Source organism: Hippocampus guttulatus, chromosome 9 (genome assembly GCF_054856545.1).
Source record: "Hippocampus guttulatus isolate MCC_2025c chromosome 9, RoL_Hgut_1.0, whole genome shotgun sequence".
NCBI lineage: Eukaryota > Metazoa > Chordata > Actinopteri > Syngnathiformes > Syngnathidae > Hippocampus > Hippocampus guttulatus.
Window position 1 is genome coordinate 9,937,938 of NC_141269.1, and position 17,447 is coordinate 9,955,384.

The 17,447-nt window shown below is 43.6% G+C and overlaps 1 protein-coding gene across 1 annotated transcript; it reads right to left on the reverse strand.

Annotated features, from left to right (window-relative positions):
* Positions 1-28: 28 nt before the first annotated feature.
* On the reverse strand, positions 29-17,363 carry polq (polymerase (DNA directed), theta). Its single transcript, XM_086119609.1, has 35 exons — positions 16,934-17,363; positions 16,776-16,845; positions 16,353-16,693; positions 16,060-16,280; positions 15,366-15,542; positions 15,140-15,270; positions 14,904-15,060; positions 14,717-14,828; positions 14,382-14,583; positions 14,151-14,292; positions 13,388-13,534; positions 12,597-12,809; positions 12,378-12,520; positions 12,108-12,297; positions 11,633-11,775; positions 11,300-11,493; positions 10,926-11,050; positions 9,934-10,177; positions 8,231-9,593; positions 6,796-8,080; positions 6,562-6,693; positions 6,300-6,490; positions 5,708-5,915; positions 5,439-5,632; positions 4,498-4,626; positions 4,257-4,431; positions 4,049-4,169; positions 3,567-3,670; positions 3,398-3,480; positions 3,225-3,326; positions 3,028-3,139; positions 1,263-1,387; positions 828-963; positions 636-742; positions 29-366 (listed from the first exon to the last, which is right to left on the reverse strand). The coding sequence occupies exons 1-35, from the start codon at positions 17,005-17,007 to the stop codon at positions 253-255; spliced, it is 7,707 nt and encodes a 2,568-aa protein (XP_085975735.1). The 5' UTR covers positions 17,008-17,363; the 3' UTR covers positions 29-252.
* Between the last annotated feature and the right edge of the window lie 84 nt (positions 17,364-17,447).

The window sequence follows — 17,447 nt, forward strand, 5'->3', positions numbered from 1 at the left end:
AAAAGCACCATGCACTTTTTACTATGTTGTCAAAATTAATTTATTTCATTGCTTAGTGTCATTGATATACATGTTCAGATCCTCATCAGTACAGTTTAAAAAACATCTCAAATTGGAAGTTTTCAAATAAATATGTTCACCCACTTCCTTTACCTTTAAAAATGCAATTACTATTTCATTATTTATGCTATTGATTAAAAACATCATACTGTTGTTAAATATGACAGACTATACACAGAACAGTACAGTATATTAAATATCCAAGTCCTGCAAATTCCCCCAGCTAGGTCCTGCTTTCACTTTGGCTTTTAGCTTCACATAAAGTTTTACTGCTGACTCCATCTCCCTCTTCACTATCTGAGCCACCTGGCAGGAAATAAAAACAGGACATCATTATGGAAAAACAATTACCTTGTCAGCCATGTTGTTAGGTTCCCCATAAGGGTGCTATCTTGCCACAATGGTGTATGACACTAATACATTTCGTGCAAATATCTCACGACTACAAACTGAATATAATCTTTTTTTAGCAGGCAGAAATGGTTGATCCAGCTCTAAATCTCCTTTTAAAATGCAGCTGTACCTGATGTTGTGGCAGGTGGGTGCACAGTTAGTTATCTTCAACACTGTCCTACCTGTATGAGATTATCTTCTATAGTTTCATAAAACAGTTCGTCATGGAGCTGCAGGACAAAGTAGGCTCCTCTCAAGTGTGCGCCCCTTCGAGGATGACCGGCTGTACCTACAGCACACAGTTCCCCATCACACATGCACGTCACGCAAACATGAGATTTGGTCCTGACTGAGCTCGCGTGGTTATGTGTTACCTGCATGTGTGTGCTGATGAGAGAGTGGAGATTTCGGGTATGTTTTTCTCAGCCGCCTGTGGATGTTGACGGTGGCGCGTTTAACGATGTCTGCTGCTGATCCCTGGACAGTTGTGTTCACTGCTTGACGCTCCGCCTGGTTAGAACAAGAAGTTATTGGGATGTATTTCATCATTCTATGATACATCAATGTCAATAAGATACATTACATTTGGCACTCATCACACTACCTATCATCTGCCTAAGTCTATCCTAATGATCAATAATGTAACAAATCCCCCCCCCCCCAAAACAATTATTGTGATAATCTGGGTTTTTATTTTGTTGTTAGAGCGCCATGAATCTAAATGAGCATTAAAAATATTCTACAAGTTCTACAAAGTGATCTGCTGTTAAACAGGACTTTCCACGGTTAAGCTTGAATCAAGCACATACGTGTGCTTTGACATGAGGATTTGTGCTGGTGATCCCAGGAAGGTATCTGCGACGTCCCATCAGAGTTTGAACGTAACCATCCTTGACGCACTTCTTCACCGTTTCTCTAAGGAAAGCGTTGATCCCTAAACACCCACAGAAACATCTAATGAGATCCACTGTTTTTAATAACAAACATAGGAATCTATACTATTGTTATTTATAAAAACAAATAATGACATTATTAAATATAATGGAAAGAATTACAAAGTTTTTGCCACATTCTTTGCTTTAGTTCAATGGATGTTATGCCTCTCCTTCTCATGTGTGTGCCTTGGCCACCTGGTGGCAGTAAAATACAGACATAGAAACATATATGGAGACGTCACAGTAATATTAGCTGTTTCTTGCAGAGGATAAAGAAAATATCCCTCTGAGTATTGTTATTATCGGACACAATGTTTTGCTCCACTGTTTGTGTTAAAATATCCGTTGGCTAAAGGGTTATAAAGGGTTGACTTTGAAGTCAAGATGGCGCCCGAGTAGGCAGCCGTCAGCAAGTGCTCTCATGAGCCTTGCTTTTTTTTTTTTTTTTTTTGTGTTTGTTTTGTCACTTTGTGTTTGTTGTTACGTCGTGTGGACCTGATGTGGACTTTTTTCAGCATTTTTTGGCCACGACATTCATCAAGGAGGAGACTGTGCTTGGTGGTTGCGCCTTCTCGGCAGCATGGGTATACCAGCACTGTTTTTGACTGGGAGGAATGTCGGCGCCATTTGACTGTCGTTGCTGGACAGTCCCGGGGCGCTTGTGTCTTGCGCCTGTAATGGGCAGCATTTTTCACATCCCCGCTTTGTTCAGCGGAGAGATCGGTGCTGTTGAACGGTCTGCGGCTGGATGGATGTAAGTCTTGAGGAGCCGACGATGAGAAGAAAGGAGCGTTAGCGCGGAGCGCCGATTCGGATTTGGAACTGGGAGTCGCGGCTTGGAGTTTGAAGCGGATTACGTGGGACAGGAGAAGTGAACTCATCTCTTTTCGTCAATGGACGCTACAGCTTCGTGTTTGCTTTCAAAACTTAGCTTGTAGCAGACGTGTGCACATTTTCATCATGACGTCTCTGATCCACTGGTAAAAGGACACTTTGATCCTCTCCTCTTTCATCTATAACTGCTTCAGACAACAAAGTGTATGCAGAAAAGTGGTGAAGATTGCACGACTGTCTGTGTCCTATGTGTTGTGTTGTGTTATTTTTGTTATTTTGACTTCAAAATGGCGCCGCGAGAGTGGCTGCCTTTCCAGCAGCTCCTATATTTTGTTGTTCTACTTCTTCCTTTCATAACTTTGCTGCTGTGAATTGGGAATTTCTCCATTGCGAGACTAATAAAGGGTTTCTTATCTTATCTTATGACACCGATGCTGTTCGTTAGCCACCTTATGCATGGTGTGTTAGCATTAAGCTAGCAGAATTTCTGAAGGCAAAGTTACGTGGTTGTTTTAAATATAGTACGTGTGTAATTGTCTTTGTTTTATGTTTAGTTTGACAGGATTCACTGCCACCACACAGTGCTTATATCTCAAGTATACACAAGGCTTTAGGAGCCGCTTTGGGGCCCAGTTGGAGGTTGCTCAACAACAACAACAAAAACTAAATTGGCCCAATGACGCCTAGTATCCTCATGTCTACATAATTAGTGCGAAATGAAATGATAATTTTCAGACCAATTAAGTGAAATAGGATAATTGGTAATGATCTCTGGTCAAGTGTAAAGAGAAAAAGTGGTACCGACCTTTGTATCTGGCCTTGAAACTCTCAATATAGCAAGCTGCATCATTCTCCTCCACGACCATCTGCTCCCCTAAAGACTTGGCTCCCATCCCGTAAATGATGCCGTAGCAAATCTGGAAAAACCCCCAAATTAAAACGGATTTGAGGGCTAAGTGATTTTGAATGTCCATGTTGTCACACTCATGAGTCATGACGCACCTGTTTGGCTTGCTGTCTGAGGTTGTCGTTGACAGTGTCTGGGTTGATGCTTTTCCATTCGGCGGCGATGCAGCGAAACACGTCGGCGCCCCCATTTAGCACCTGGCGCGCACACACACGCAGACACTTATTGCTGTTTAATTCAAGTATTGACAGCGTGCATCAGTCGAAACCTGCAGAAGACGTTGATCTTTGGACAGGTGAGCCAGCACCCTCAACTCCAGCTGGGAGTAATCGACCGCCAATATCATCCCGCCTGCAGCAAAACGAGGGCAACAAATGTGAGACATGGGGAAAATTCTAGGCGAGAAGGCATCGCATAGACTGAAATGCATCACGGACCTGAAAAGGGTACAAATGCATGTCTCATGCTCACGGAGAAAGACGGGCCTGGATTGGCAGCCTCGCTAGTGGAAACCGACGGGGCTAAAGAACGTCTCTTCTTTCTGCAACATAAAAACTTTGATTTCTAGATGAATGGTGATTTTTAAGTCATTGCTTAAAAAAACCTTCACTGTCCCAAAAATGCAAGCTTTATGGTTTTTCTTACCATGGTCATGTCAGACACCTGTTTGTAATTTACGGCAACTGTTCAACCCTATTTTGGAATGTGGCCAGAAAACGGAGTTCATGGAGAAAACCTACGCAAGCGCAAAGCGGACAAGCAAACTCCACACAGGAAGGCCAGATTCCAACATTGTCATGCAGGTGTAAGCATGATCCAATGCATTTAATCCTCTCTGTCTGACAGTGACAATTCCAAATGAGTATCAGTGTTAACTAATGTCGAGCATACAAAGTATGTCAAAGCAGAGTTGCCGTACCCATATTTGCTCTTGTAGCAGCCATCTTGTGAAGACGGGCTCTCTCCCACCACGGTAGGCATGCAAATGTCAAAGTCTTTGGGCACATTCTGTATGTTAGGCTCTGTAAAGCTCACTCGCCCTAAATCAATAAGGAAAAAATAATAATGATACAGATACATATGAGTATTGTCCATGACGTCTCGATGGAGTGATGTGTGCAGCGTGCCTGTAGCTGTATGCGTCTGGGCGATGGGGTAGATTCTATCCATGGCCAGTGTAGCGTGATACTGCTTCTCCCTCTGCAGTGGAAACACCACTTTAGTCAAAGCATTGGTGATCCTCCTCCACTCTAGAATCACGCCTGGGAGGGGATGCAGAGGCCGGAGCTTCTCCAGAACATCCTGTCGAAAGCAGTTTAGTTTAGTTGGACTCTTTTACAGCTTTTGGGGTAGAAATAAGCCATTCACCTTGGTCGTGCTGAACTGCTTCCCCAGCCGAACTCTCCCTCCGGCTCTGCGGGTGTATCCGAGGGTCTTCTTGCTCTTTGATGTGCTTATGTCACCGTTTGGAGGCAGATGGAGCTCTAGGAATAAAACCTGCAAAAGGACGTGCATGCTGACAGATACTTTTTGAAGATCACGTTTCTTAGACGCTCCTCTATACAAACCGATGACAACTTGGAAGGCCACCAGTAGAGCACTTACATACTGTAAATCACAAACTCCACCTCCTGCATATGCTTAGTTTTGTCTCGAAAATCCACACCTTATCGATTATTGAGAACTTGAGGAAAACTTTCAAAATGACCTTTCTCACGGTGATAAAAGTCTGTCTTGCATCCGTTTGGATTCAGCTGTTTGTGGATTTTTTCCCAAATATTTGTTTGGTTTTTTTTTTTACATTTTTAAAAACATTTTGGGGGTTTATTTGTTTTTTGGTGGGGATAACAACCGTTTTTGTAGAAAATGTATATCAGGGATGTATCTGTGTTTTTTGAAGAATTTAGGATATTTGCAAGAAAATAACAAGATAAATATGTTTTTTCCTTGCCATGAAATTTTCTCAATTGTATTTCCTTAGGCATCAACTGTAGTTTAAACTGATTTTCGCTATTTACAGACCGGCACATATATTGGCAAGGAAATTTCTGTCATACATCTGGTAGGAAGTGTGTGGTCCTATGTGGTTTCCCGAGTGGCGCTGCTCAAAGGTTATGTCCCCTCCATCAATTAAATTGCCCATCTGGTTCAAACTACTGTATTCATATGAACATTCTTTGGTGGGCATCAGTTACCAGCGTTCTTTTCATGGCAGAACTCAATCCTGATCATCCCAAAATAACAAGGTTTTACTGTACTCCCAAAAAAAAAACTTCCTTGGCCAAGCTTAAATATATAAAGCATCTGACCTGCGCTATGTCGTCAATGCTGGTAAGGGAGAAGCCGTGTCCCGCCAGCTCGTAGGCTTGAGATTCCAGCGCTGCCAGTTTGGCTTGCATCACATGCTTTTGTCTCTCACACTCGTCAACACTGAATCCCACTCCATTGAGTTCCAGTAGAGCCAGACACACTTGCGAAGGCATCTCGACGCTCCTGAAGTATTCTGAGCAGGCCGTGACAGGACATGACATGTCAAAATTGCTCAGAGTCATGTTTCTTACATCTTATCTAATCTTACCGAGTGTGCCGTCTTTGTCGAGTAGTGTATTGAGATGGTTCATGGCGGTGTATACGAGCACACTAGTGGTCGCTGCCCTCACACGGGGACAGTGGGCATGCACATTCCCAAGGCCATCCAACAGAGGGAGCTCTTCTGGACAGTAGACCGTAATCATGTTGACCAGAGTCCTCTCCTCAGTGCCAGGGTCTATCAGCCAGCATGCCACCTTGGGGAAAATATTAGCAAACATTAGGAAGAAAGAAAATGGTTTTTCAAGACGAATTATCTCATGCATGCAAGAGTATATACGGCGGAGCCCCAGACATTACTGAAACTATTAAGTATGCACGAGGAAGCACTTTGTGGGCACAAACTACTTCGTGTTCATGGACTACTACAGAGTTGACTTTAAAAGCTGATTGAGACATTTTCCAAAGTTTTTTTGGATAATGACCAAATAGTTTTAGCATTGTGCAAAAAAACCCAAAAAACAAAACCCCAGTACTTTTTGGCATTTCATTATTTGTTCGTGCCTCCTCCCAAAATAACATTTTTGTAACTTTTTTTTTTTAAATAAGAAAACTGGCACTCTACAGTATTGTACGCCTACCTTGGGATCTTCACAGTTTCCCTCCAAGCTGATGCTGCAGCTCAACACCAGCTTTTTGTACACTTGGATGATGTCATACGTGACAACCGTTCCAGCGGAAGGCTGGCTGAGAAGGGTTTTCACATGCTCAAGCCTCTCACCTACTGGCAAACTGTCATCCACATCCGGAGGGGCAAGGCTTAAACTCAAACCTGAGAAGCAACGATGAGCAACTCTTTGACCCGATTCCTGTGAGTGTGAGTGTGCGTGTGCGTGTGTATACCTTTGTTCTGCTTTCTCTGAAAGGATATATAGAATGCATCTCTTGCTCCCCAGCAGACAGACAGTCCAATCAGGATCAGTCCATCACTGCCTCTTACAGGAAAACCATCAGCACCTTGGAGCTTCGGTTGTGCTGCTTACACAAAGGGCATTCACACTGCGGTCTGACTGGACTTATGGAATACACACTAAGCACATTTTCCCGCAAATGCAAATAAACGACCGCATTGATTACCTCTCTTATGTTTCCCACCTATTTCCTCTTCTGGCTCCTGCTGGCGCTCGACACTTTCACAGGCCAAAGCCAGAGAGTAGCGTTCTTTAGTTTTCCACTCCTTGACAAATGTCTCGAAAAGGCGCTTGTCACTTGAAACGTCAATGATGGAGAACGTGCCACAGTTGCAGGAGGAGAACGATGCATCTTGGGAAAGCTGAAGAGAGAAGCCCTCGTAGGGGTCTGGCGACGTACTCTCGCAGGGAAGGTGCAGAGCGGGTCCATTAGAAGGACTTTGGCTTTTGGATTTATGAAAAACTCCCGTTAGATCACTCGCAGAACATTTTGGAGGTCTTCCAGGCAGGACGCCCGAGGGGGTCGACTGAATGAGCGGCTGGGTGGTGAGGGGCGACTGGATAGACGTAGTGGTTAACTTTATTCTGGGCGTCACAGGTGCCGTCTCCTGAGTGGGGGGTATCAAGTCTGCAACAGAGCCAGGCCTCTGCATTCCACTCTCTGTTGCCTCTCGTGATGGTTGTGGCTGAACAGACTCAGACTCTGGGTTTGTATTGACCGGCCTTGGGCATTTTTTCCTCCCCTGCATGGACGGAGGAGACTTTTTGGGAGCCTGTACAGGGTATGAAGGAGGAATTTGCTCATTATTGTTTATGTGTCCCAATGTACAGTTTTGCACAGGTTGATCAGACATACTGGGCCAGCAATCGAAGATCTCCTGAAGACCAGGACTGCAGTAAAAGCTGCTCTGACGTGCAACATTGGCATGTGATTGTTTTGAAATGATATCACCTGATGGTCGGGAGATGAGTTCGCCTTCCTGTTCATTCTTGTTACATTCCTCAGTCAGCCTTCCCTGGCTTGTTCTGGGGAGTAAAGATTGTGGCTCAGCTCGCGCAGATGTGAAGTGATCCTCAGGAAGAACATCACCTTCCATGTGATTGGCCTCCTGTCTTTCCAGAAGATGCTCGCCCACCAGTAAAGAATCGCCCCACTCGGACAGGTTGAAAAAAGACCCACCCCACTGGATCGCTTCATGCTTCTCAACTTCCTGGTTGATGAGGAGCTCGCTACGACGTTTTTCTTGGGGGGACAGTCGGGGGCGGATGCTTCTCGCCTGCTGGCTGCCCTGCTCCTCGAAGGCTAATCGATCCTGGTCTGTCTGGTGTGGGCTCAGAGAGTTCTCATACAGGCTGTCAAATAAGAAGCTGCTGCTTCTGTTGGGATCCTCCTCAGCACCGCCAGCGCCAGTATTATTGTTACCGTCATCTACGTTGTCGACAGCAGAATTCTGCAGAAACATCGCAACCAAGATTATTTTCTGTCTTTTGGTTTCGGGTCGGTTAAATCAAGGTTCCACTGTATTCATTTGTATTTAGTACCATTTGGTTCAAACAAGTACATGTGGAAAAAATGGTACAGTCGTAATATCATGACGCACCTGATGACTGGTGTCAAGGATGAGCTTCATCTGGCTGTCGGTCAGAGAAATATTGAACAATGGGCATTTGCTGTTCAGGGTTTCAAGTCCGGCACTTCCTCTGTCTTCGTTATTCTGCTCCGCGCTGGCTTCTACCATTGCCTCATTTTGAAGATGACCACTATCGTTCAAATCCTGTGGATGTCCATCATTTTCATCGCAGTGGTATATATCTGGCTGGACAATTATCCGTTCAGTCTGAGTGTCCAATTCAAAACTGTCACCAAACGTCTCTTCTCCCAGACTGACCTCTGGCCGCACTTCTTCACTTGGATTCTCTCCTATGTAGAGCTCTGGAGATGAAAACATGTCCACTTCTGCAGCCTCCGCCCATCTTTGCTTGGTCTCAGGCGAGGATCCTGGGGGTGAGGCAGGACGAGAGGACTCTGACATGTCTTCTTGTTTGTCCAGACAAAGTTTGGCTCGAGCGTTTTGAGCAGAACTAGGTGCAAGATCAGCGGCGGCGTTTAAGGCATGTGAAGTCAGCCCAGTTGAGTTTTGTGGCTTTCTGTCAGTTTGTATGGATTGAAGGACTTTGTTTAGGACCCTTGAATGCTTTAGTTTCCCTGGCTGCATAGGTGACATGCCAAGCCTTGAAGCATCATCTGATGTCTTTGCGTGAACACTCGGGTCTTCTTCTAACCTGGCACTTGGTGCTCTCAACCGAGGAAGAGGCATTAGCGGGAGATCTGGTTCTGAAGGTTGTTGGAGTTGAAGCATCGGGGTGGACACAATTTCAGCCAATTCTTGTGTCATACTTTTTACTGGACCATTAGGCTGATGTGTTTCCTTTCTGATTGAAACTTGAATTGGGACTCCTCCCTGCACTATTGTTTTTACCTCCTGGCTTCTCGAATCTCTCTTTTCCAGATTAGTTTCACTTTTTGTGTCTGCAGCTTTGGATTTCTTTCTCTGCTCACTCAATTCTTCCTTGCTTTGCTTATCTAGTTCTGCTTCAAAATCGGTCATCTGAGGTTTGCATTTCCCGTGATCTCCTCCAGGTTCTCCTTGAGATCGCTGTGCAATCATATTAGCATCCACCATCGTATATTTCTGAGCAGTATCTTCCTCTTCGTGGCCTTTAACACCATCAGTCTCACCTTGCTGCACGATACGGACAGCGGGAGCACAAGAGAGAAGCGTTGCTGGGTCCCACTGAATGCCCAGCTGCGCCAAGTCTCTCTGAAGAAGGAGCTTCGCCTCCGATACTATCGCAACGGCCGCTTCCTGCTCGGTCAGCGCCCGCCCGCCACTCACCCAAACGCAGCGGAGGTTCCGTCGCTCCACAGCCTCCACTTCATTCTCATCCACTGCACGCTTGGAGCTGAGGAAGAGCAGTACATTTACAGCTGTTGAATCAACAAACTTTTCTTTGAGATGCTGAAGTGGCCAATAAATACTTGGCAGCATTTTAATTAGAGATTGCTCTACGCTTCTATTGCCGTCAAGAACACTATTGAGAACATGTTTTTGGCATTGAAATTCATTTCACAAAAAAATCTGCAACATAGCGGGACCATGATACGTGAACTGTGATATTGCGGGAGATTTCTGCAGTGATGTCGAATTTTTAAAAAGATGTAAATACCATATAATAAAACAGTCAGTGTGGTGCTAAGGAGCCGCAATTAGTGCACATTTTACACACACTCAAACCCTCTTACCTCTTAAACGGGACAGCGTTCCTCAGAGCTTTCTGCACATCGGCTACTGAAGCCCGGGCTAGTTCGGCAACGGTGCGCAAGCCTTGTGTGTAGAGCGCTCGGGCCCTTGTCGCAGTCAGAAGGGAAACCCTTACCAGGTCCACAAGCTCACGCTGGACGCCGAAGCTCAGGCGAGTCTGGTACTGCGACAGCAGCAGCTCCATGTTACCCCAACCCAGACGCCTACAGAACATTGTTACCATACCTGAAAGATGAATGGAGCAGCCATTTAATAATGGTGTGCCCTTTGGTGTACTTAGTTCACAGGAAACAACATTAGGTACAACAGTACAATAAGATATGCATCAAAATTCTACCCATCTATTTTCTTTATCATGTATCCTTATTATGGTCACGGGTAACCTGGAGCCTGTTCCAGCTGGATTTTGTGGCATTAAAATTATGCCTCTAAGAAAAAAATAATAATAATAACGCTCATGTTGGTACACATGAGCGTTTACCAGAGAATTATTCATTTTTCAATGAAGCCAGGGGATAAACTGTGCCTCTTTTTTAAAATTTGATTAAGTGATAATATTCTTACAGATTTTAATGTCATCCAAATGTCTGTTATCGGTTTCCTTTGAGTTGACCGTAGTATTATCGCTTGCTTGGCATGTATAAAATGGCATCTACAATTGGACGCTGCCTATGCGGTTGTCATGTGTCATGTGGTTTTTATGCTTGTTGGCTTGTCTGCCGATAGAACTGCATGCAGTTTTTTTTCTAATACTGTATGTAGGTAATTTATCTGCAATAAGAGTGATAAATAGGTTACACTGCCAACATGTAATGAATTACTTTGAGACATTTGACACAGAATTTTCTCACAGATCTCCATTGAATGAATTCTGATGAATTTGAATACATTAGGATGTGATGTGGAGAATTTGATGCAGAAATCATTTATATACAGTATCCCCATCTACATTTTCTCATTCATTCATAAGTACCTGCATATGTGGCAGCAGACTGTTGGAGAGACTGCAACTGCCCACGATTGCAGTTGTATTTGGATGCCACTGCTGCCAATGGTACCTCTTTGACCAGATCGTGCAGTACGAGAGTGGTGAAGAACCTGCGAAGGCATATCAAAAGATGGATAGAGTTTTTATTTCATTTATTTTGAAATTAGTACGACAGTGAAGGTAAATTTGGTTTTGACAATCAGGAAGAAATCATCCATCCACAACTTTGCAATTTTCTCCAAAAGAATATACTGTAAATCTTTATTAGCATTAACTCGACTCTTCTGCATTCAGTCAATCAGTGCCTCAAAATACATACTGTAATTATCTCATCATTAATACATAAATGTACGCATTACCTTTTATGGATTGCCATTTGTCTGCATTGCTTCTCAGTCTTGGCGACAAGTTTTGCGCCGACTGAGCGAGCCAGGAAACTCTCCTGGACACCCACCAACTCAGCCACTCTCTTCATCGATGTGGACAGCTGTTCCCACAGACAGAAGAACTGATACCAATCTATTGTAGTCCACTCTGCATACAATGGGGTGATCTGGTGGGGAAAGCTTTCAATAAAATGTATGCATTGACACATAAACGACCATGATTTGGAAGGTGGTTAGGGATCCTCAGTTGTGCATTTACTGGTACAAGTGGAGATGGGTTTGGACGACTTTCATTATAAACAATACCAGATAGAGAATGTGCAGGTCGTTTTCCAGCACAAAGCCCTTCATAGCCCGCTGCAGATCCGCAAATATTCCCAGCGCCTCGGTAGGAGAGAGGGAGGAGGACAAAGTGGCGGCACCGAGTTGAGTGGGACAGTATTGCTCTTCTGTAAATGCACACACATCAATTGATGAGAACAATTTATCTGAACGGGAACAAAAACGGTGCTTGAACTCCCCACCCGAGAGCTAAGTAAGAAATCTGCCTTGTTGAAGAGAGGTTTTTGACAGTGTCACAAACAATACGTTAACAACAAAAAATGAGATAAAAATCTGAAACATATTGTCAATGGGTTAAAGTGCCAAATACTTTTGTGTCATGTCGCCCCGCTCATACTTGTGGAATTACAGTCTCTTTTAAACCACATTGGAATGTGTCTTCCGATTTAATCGAAAACACTTGCTAGAGAAAAGATACGTAAAACAATGAAATACTTACCTTCACCGTCTTTCTGAACACTGATAAATTCATTCGCCATGAGCCATTCAACACAGGCCTCAATTGCCCCCCTGTTGCTGTCTTCCTGTGAGTCCTGTTTGCTGTTACATTTCATGCCAGCGGCCAGAAGTGAACATGAAGCATATAACCTCACATCCTGGGGAGTGCTGGCTACTCCTCCCACAATGATCTGCAGGTTGGAGTGATGTAATAATATATGACCAAAAAAATGACACCATACTGAAGGTAGTCAATCAGTGACAATCACACCTCCAGAATGGCTCGCAGCATGCTGGTGGTGATGCCGTCTCCCTGCCTTCTCACTAAGCAGCTCCTGATTGGCTGAAGATCGCCTGTGAGGAGACTAACACCTTTCTGACGCTCAGCCTCCTTACACACCAGCACACTCTCACCTGGAATGAGGAAAAACTCATCGTGATTCAACAAAAGTGATTGTTTTCTGTCATTTATGCTGTACTTTTTTCATACCCGTGGTGTCCACTCCTTTCCTCCCTGCTCGTCCAGACATCTGTTTGTATGTAAGCGGGTCCAGCAGGTGTCCATTGAAGGTTGGGGTTCGAATGATGACCCTGCGGGCTGGGAGATTGACCCCTGACGAGAGAGTGGAGGTGGCGGCCAAGACCCTGACCATGCCCTGACGAAATGCCCCTTCCAAAACGTCACGTTCGTCAAATGTCAGACCTGCACAGACCCATTTTATTCTGATTGAACTCAGCAGAGGAGATTATTTTTTTCATTCAACCAAATTCAGGCACCTACAGCATTATCAAGCTTTTCTAGCACTTACAGCTGTTGTAAATCATATGTTGAAAATAAAGGCGACATATTATAGACATTTCACCCGAACTACTGCTGACTGAAACTCGCATTATGAAAGTTGCATTGTGAACATCACGGCTCAGCTGTTTTGTGGATTTGGTCACGTGACATATGACAGCTTTAAAATAAATTGTTCTTGTGCTATCTGAAAAAAAATGACAGTGACCGTTTTGTAACACTCAAGAAAGTAATACAAACACATAAATAAGTTCAATTTCCATTCGCTTGATGTTTATAATAAAAGCTTTTTCATGATTGTTATGCACCCATCAGAGCTATGTGACAGATTTTATTCAAGCGAGCAATATGACATGGCGCCTCCATGGTAGAATTGTGGTGGTTTTTTATTGCCATTTAAAGATATTTTTCATAGGACTTATGGTCTGTAAGTCCAAAATTATTTGCGAGGTGTTTTTTTTTTTAAGTGGTTGTATATTTACCAGCATGGTGAAAGGCCACCCCCCATGGCACCGCGCGCTTCAGAATAGGATCCAATCCTGCCGGTGTCCGACTCAACTGGGCTATGACATCCACTAGTCCCTCCTGATCCAAGCACACTGGTTGGGGTTCTAATTCGCCATTGTGTTCTAAAAGATATTTATACAAGAACTGCAGGGTACGTTTGCATATTCACTGTTCGGTATTAGCTCATTTATGATGTTTAAACTTGCCTCTATTGTTCGGGGGAAAACAACAACAACAAAATTAAACAATGTTGAATTTAGTATAGTTCATTTGTACAAGAAGGAGTTCTTCGCCACCATTTTGTGGCATTTATTGGCAACAAAACATCCTTTGGGTATACATAGCAAAAACATGGCAGTGAAAAATGGCAGCCTGCTGTAGGGGAGGTGCTCCCTAATTGGCGATTACTTCACCTACAATTCCGTATATGAAAAAAACTGTTTACGTTGATGTGATAAAACATTTTTTTCCGTATTATTGAAATTATTAGTGGGTTTTTGAAATAACGAACATTGACCAACATTAAGGAAAATCTTTGGCAGGAATAATAACTATTAACTAACAACTAGTATTTCAAAATGATGTTCAAGTCTCCAAGTCTTATCACCGTATATCTGAGGGGTAAATTGTGTTATAGCTAGCAAACAATTACACAAATGTATTTGTACTTAAAATACTGTAGTAAAAGAAAAATAGCCACAAACAGTTTTTGATAAAATGTGTGAAACGGAAAATTACCAGTATGTTTGAGGTTGAAGAACTCTCTCGCAATACTGTCGGCTAGTTTCTCACACCAGTTCTTGGAGGGGCAGAACAGCAGCACGGAATGGCCCTCCCGCACTGTCTCATAACACAAACTGACTATGTGCTCGTCATCCCCCTTGATAAAAGTACAGTAGCGGTTAATAACAATGATGTTTTCTTTTAATGTATCAAGTCCCACATCAACCTACACTCAGTATCATTTACCTTTATTGGGAGTGCTGGAGTGAAGTGGCGAACCACAGAGAGGCTCTTGTCGTAGATGCTGCAGCCCACCTTAAGGCGCTCCTGCAAGGGTACCGGTCGGTAGTCGGTCTGATAAAGCTCTGCACCTAACCAGTTGGCCAGGAGGGACAAGTTGGGCAAAGTGGCACTCATACCTACTATCTGCACCCCCTCAGAAAGTGACCTATCGGAACAGGAAATCTGTCTCAAATAAAAGAATGTGTGCGCGCGCACGCACAAACACACACACAAACACACACACACACACACACACACACACACACACACACACACACACACACACACACAAGACAAACCCGGCGGTGTTGCGCTTCTGTGCAATGTAGCGAATTTTGGTCAAGAGAAGTTCAAGCAGATATCCCCTTCCGGAATCTCCAACCATGTGCAACTCATCTACCACGACCATACCTAGAAGCACAAATATCACCAGGTACATGTCACACATGATCACCACTCGCAAGCTGACTTTCACAGCTGTATTACCGAGTAAAGCTATGTTGTCTTCCTCTATTAGTCTGTTAATGAGAGAGTTGGCCTTCTCTATGGTGCAGACAGCCACGTCCACAGCGGTAAAACCGCCAGCAGCTGATGTACTTCCCATGTAGCCATCCACACGCACACCCGCCGTTTCAAATACGCTCTGCAGGGCCACAGAAATCTATGAACCGCACCGTTTACACAATTACATTATTTACCATAGTCTTCCTCCTATTCCTCACCTGAAGGTAGTGCATCTTCTCTTTGGCCACAGAAACAAATGGCAAAATCAAGAGAGCTTTTCTTTTAGTCTCCAACACGCGCTTCAGCATCAGCAACTCAGACACCAGAGTCTTTCCAGCACTTGTTGGAGCTATAAAAATCAGAAGAATACATCTTTAATTTTTTAAAAATATTTCAAGTGTTTTTTGTTTTTTTTTAACTCAGTGGAGATGTTCAGTGCCTTACCAGAGAAGACCAAGTTACCTCCCTGCAGAACCTGACCAAGGCTGAGGCACTCAGCCTGCCAGGCAAACATGTGGGTTACTTTGTGCTTGTGGTAACACTCCAAGACTGTGGTGGGTAAACCCCAACTGGATAACAGCAGCTTGTCCGATTGTGTGTCAGGAACACACAAGGCCAAGCCTGTACAGTGGAGAACACACACAGAAATCACAATACAATTAAGACAATCAAATTACAAACAGACATGATGGCTAAAGTGACAACATTTCTCCTTTACAAATATAGTCTCAGAGAACAATATTTTTGTGACCACATTTCTGTGACTGATCATGGGGGAAATAAATGATCAATTAAAATTGGGAGGTCATACCGTACATCAGACCTCGACATAATAAAATCTGGGGGCCGTATCCGGGGTTTCCCACAGACCGGCCCTCATAGAGAGCATGAAGTCATAGTAAAATGTAAAATATACAGTGCTTTTATTTTGAAAGGTGTGCTTTTTATCTGCACATGTGAACACTAGTACAAGCGAGGTAGCAAGCATGATCTACAACTTGTGTCTAAAGTGTTTCCAATTCAGCAAAGCTATAAAAGAGAGACATTTCCCACGCCTGATTGAATGATGCTATAACTTTTTCGTTCACACAGAACAAAGAATCCATAACCATCGTCTTATGATGTAAGGCTGTTTTACCTGGCTGAGGTAAGGCGTCACTGAGAGTATCGGGCTCAACGATGCTGGTAAATGTCAGCACAGAGGCGGACTGATTCTGTGATGATTGCTGCAGTTTAGCCCGCTTCACAGCAGCAGCTATGTGTGTAGGACTGAACAAAATGTAGTCCCCAGAAACATCATGAGATGGACCTGCACTCGTATTTTCAAGTCCTTGTTTGTTACAGCAAAGCTTCGGCCTCCTGAAATACAAACAATATGACATTAACAGTAAAAACAGCAAAAATATGAGATCAGTGCAAGTTATGACTCACAAAGTGGACGTTTCATCCCCTTGGTGACTTTTTGTATATTTTCTGACGCATGCAGAAGCTGGTCCTGAATTGTTGCTTTTCTGACACTCAGCAGGCTGTTGTGATTCCTCCAAGTCCTCACTGAACAGAAGCCGTTGAGCGAGGTCTTTGCAGTTAGGTCTTCTGGAAGGTTTCTTGACTTTTTGTTTCAAGGCATTTTCCTGAATACTGTGAAATTCCGAGTCTGCAGAAACGTGCGCTTTCTTCCGTGCATCAGACGCAGTATTCCCGGGGTCGTTCACCTGCATTACATTCAGAATCTCTTCATCAAGGGCCAGCGTGGACTCTCCGAGAGCAACCCCCTGCACGATATAATCAAGTGACCTCTTGTGTAAAGATCTGTCATTAGACAAATACAGTACAGTATACTAATATCCAACTCACCATTGTGCCGCCTCTGCCTGGCAGACAATTGCTTGTCTCTAACGAGTTATCACTGTGAGCTGGCTCCTCGCTGGTACGTAGAAAAAATAAATTATCACATTTACCCGCGAACAGATGTAATAAAAGTACATATCATTAACATCTACAAAGGAACGTACATTTTTTTCTTCTTGATCTTGTGTTGACCCATGTAGCATTTTCTTTTCAAAGGAGGACCACCAAGAGCACTCATGTTGTGCTGATTTTGATGAGCGTGTTTGAAGGTTGCCGTTACTTAACATGACATCGGTTTGTTTGTTTCTCGTCGCTGGTTTAAAAACTCTTTTTGAATGACGGTAGAAAAAAACTGGAGAGAAAAAACACAACGGAGGACTGTTACGATGTGTCCGATCAAACATATATACCCTGCTTGCACGAAACTACGAATTCAAATGTTCCGCCGCTATGGCTCCCCTTGTTTCACAAAAAAACAGTCCGATGGGAAATCATATCTGCATGTAAGGTTCCTGCAATATTTCGACGCATTCAAATATGAACTAAAGTCTTAACATTTCTTAAAACATCGTCTTCTGACATAGGTTGGCTATAACGCAAATGAGTAAAATGTTTGCTGCATTAATTTAGTCGTTGTCTCCGAAAATAATTTGCCTGTGAAAAGGTCGTGTTGCAGCA